We start from the raw sequence: 2,500 nt of genomic DNA on the forward strand, positions 1-2,500 counted from the left end.
ATGAACACGTGCATATTTTTATACATGCGTACATTTTTAAAATCAGATGTGTATTGCATGTGTTTGATCTCTTAAATGTGTAATTTGTAAAACATTGTCAATATTCAAGTGAAAACAAAAATAGAAATACAAGGATTTATTACAGCCATTGACAGGTAAGGACTAGGGGTTAGGGTTAGGAGTTAAGGGGGTTAAGATCTAGGGTTTAGGGGGTTGCTGTTAGCTTTAAGGTGATAAGGTTTAGCGGGTGGACCTTGGTTTTAGAGATCAGGGAATGTAATCTAGAAAAAGGTTGAGGCTCAGTGTAGCGTGCTCTTGTAAAATAAATGTGTATAAATCTCTCTTCCCATTTCTAGCAGATTTGAATTTGCCCACTCACGCATCTATTTAAGTCTCACGCGCTTTTTCACTTCTCTTGTTTGTGTTTTCTCTTATTCCCTCGTTCAGAGGACCCCACAGTGAATTCTCACCAGTTTAAACAGTTGACAAGAAAACGACAGCAGGCCGTCCGCCGCAGAATCCATCAAGTCAACGGTCACAAGTTCATGTCCACCTACCTCAAACAACCCACTTTCTGCTTCCACTGCAGAGATTTCATATGGTACATACGCACAAACTTCCCTTCATGCACTCAGCAGTGATCCTTACGGGTTAGTTACTAGGTGATTAGAGGCTGGGGGGTAGGGGATAGAGATACTCTAACCTTAACACACATCTCTCTCTCTCTCTCTCTCTCTCTCTCTCTCTTTGTTTCAGGGGGATGTTTGGGAAACAGGGCTACCAGTGTCAGGGTGAGTGTATATTCATTCATTCATTCATTGTTTGTATGTGTTTTCATTTATCTCAGTCTATTGGCCTCTGTCAGTCTGTGTGTGTGTCTACAAATCTGAGGCCTTTCTGTTTGTCCTGTTTATCTATATAACATCTCTCTTTCCTTCTTTCCTTCTGATAAGTGCAGAGAAAGACCATATTAGGTGTTGTTCTCAGTGGAGGGTGTGTTCACTATGATTCTCTTCGAAAGCCTATTGACAAACTGATGTTGTTTGACCAGTGTTGTCCAGACTTTTGCACACAGTTTCTCATACTGGTGTTTCCCAAATACACCTGGCATTTTTATCAACATTTGTAACAATCTTCTTTCATCGTGATATCTCTCATTCTTTGTCTTGATCTGTCTTCCTCTTTCTCACAGTCTGTTCTTTTTTTTTTTTTCCCTCCGCATGGTCACCTCTGTCATATTCACACAGGAAACCAACCCCCTTGTGTAAATGTGTGTCTGTGTCTGTGTGTGCATTTCTCTGTGTGTGTGTGTGTGTGCAGCCAGTGCCCAAACTTAAATTTCAGTTGGAAAATGTGTTGTTTGTTACGTACAACTTTATCCAGAGTTATGTTATATTTTTATTTTTTAAAACCTCCCTCAATCTGAGGGTCTCAGTTATTTATTGGTTTAACACACTGTAGGAGGTGGTTAACACTCATGTTTTCCTCATCACAGAAATCGCCCACTCTTTATGTGTGAGCGTGTGTGTGTGAGTGTGTGTGTGTGTGTGTGTATACTGAGTGCCCCCTTCTGTTCATGGGGCTTCATGCATCTGTGATTTTGTATATAACTGTAATGTACTTTAATAGCGTTTGAATTCTCTGACTGTCACTGCTGCCTACTCAGAGCTGAGAGGGTTGGTCACATCTAAGAATGATTGACAGTGGCATTGCCATGTCAACATAAACACAGCAGCATCACTAGAGGAGACATAGCACTGGCGAGAAACGTTCTGTTTTAGCTTGGGTTCGACACCCTCCAGCAGATGGCGGCCAAGATTGTTGTCTATAGTATGTAGAATACACATACACACTTGTCAGCAGCGGCTTGAATACGGGCTGTCTGTAAGGTCATATGTAGGAGTGTCCTTTAGTAATTATAATGCAGGGTGTAATGAGTTTTATTGCTGAGGAGATGTGTGTAATGTTACATTTACAACCTTCCCCTTGAGAAACACCTTCAATCCCAACGTGGCTTTAGAGGCTGAGTTCACAGAGGGCAGTGTCTGTACTGAGGTGGGTGATGTAAACTTATCACAAGCTCTGATTAGTTCTTCGGCCGTTCTGACCTCACATCACCCACCCACTAAAATCCTTCTTTCTTTGTTTCTTCATTAGCTTTTTGTTTTTATTTAGTTTTACTGAAGTGTTAAATGTGGTGTTATTAAGTTATTTATTATTTTCATTGTTAAGAACTTGTTGTTATTCAGTATTACTTTGTTTGTGTTTCAGTTTGTACATGTGTTGTCCACAAACGATGTCATCAGCTGGTTGTAACAGAGTGTCCACGCATGAAGAAACCTGCCAAAGAACAGGTGACACACAAAAACACAGAGAGAGAGACAAAATATTCTTCTTCCTCTTTCTTTGTACTTGTTATTTTTTTTGTTTTTTTTCTGTTTCTTACTTTTTCAAAATCTTTTATACTTTCTTTCTTTTTTTTCCCTTTCTTTTAGATCCT

General features: G+C 39.8%; 1 protein-coding gene across 1 annotated transcript in view; it reads left to right on the forward strand.

The window, feature by feature from the left end:
• Positions 1-2,500, forward strand: part of prkcha (protein kinase C, eta, a) — a 32,970-nt gene that overhangs the window by 17,806 nt on the left and 12,664 nt on the right. The window contains exons 4-6 of the mRNA XM_066678702.1: positions 448-601; positions 757-791; positions 2,272-2,354. Coding sequence (XP_066534799.1) covers positions 448-601; positions 757-791; positions 2,272-2,354 — 272 coding nt within the window. The remainder of the gene's footprint in view (positions 1-447; positions 602-756; positions 792-2,271; positions 2,355-2,500) is intronic.

Source organism: Hoplias malabaricus, chromosome 8 (genome assembly GCF_029633855.1).
Source record: "Hoplias malabaricus isolate fHopMal1 chromosome 8, fHopMal1.hap1, whole genome shotgun sequence".
NCBI lineage: Eukaryota > Metazoa > Chordata > Actinopteri > Characiformes > Erythrinidae > Hoplias > Hoplias malabaricus.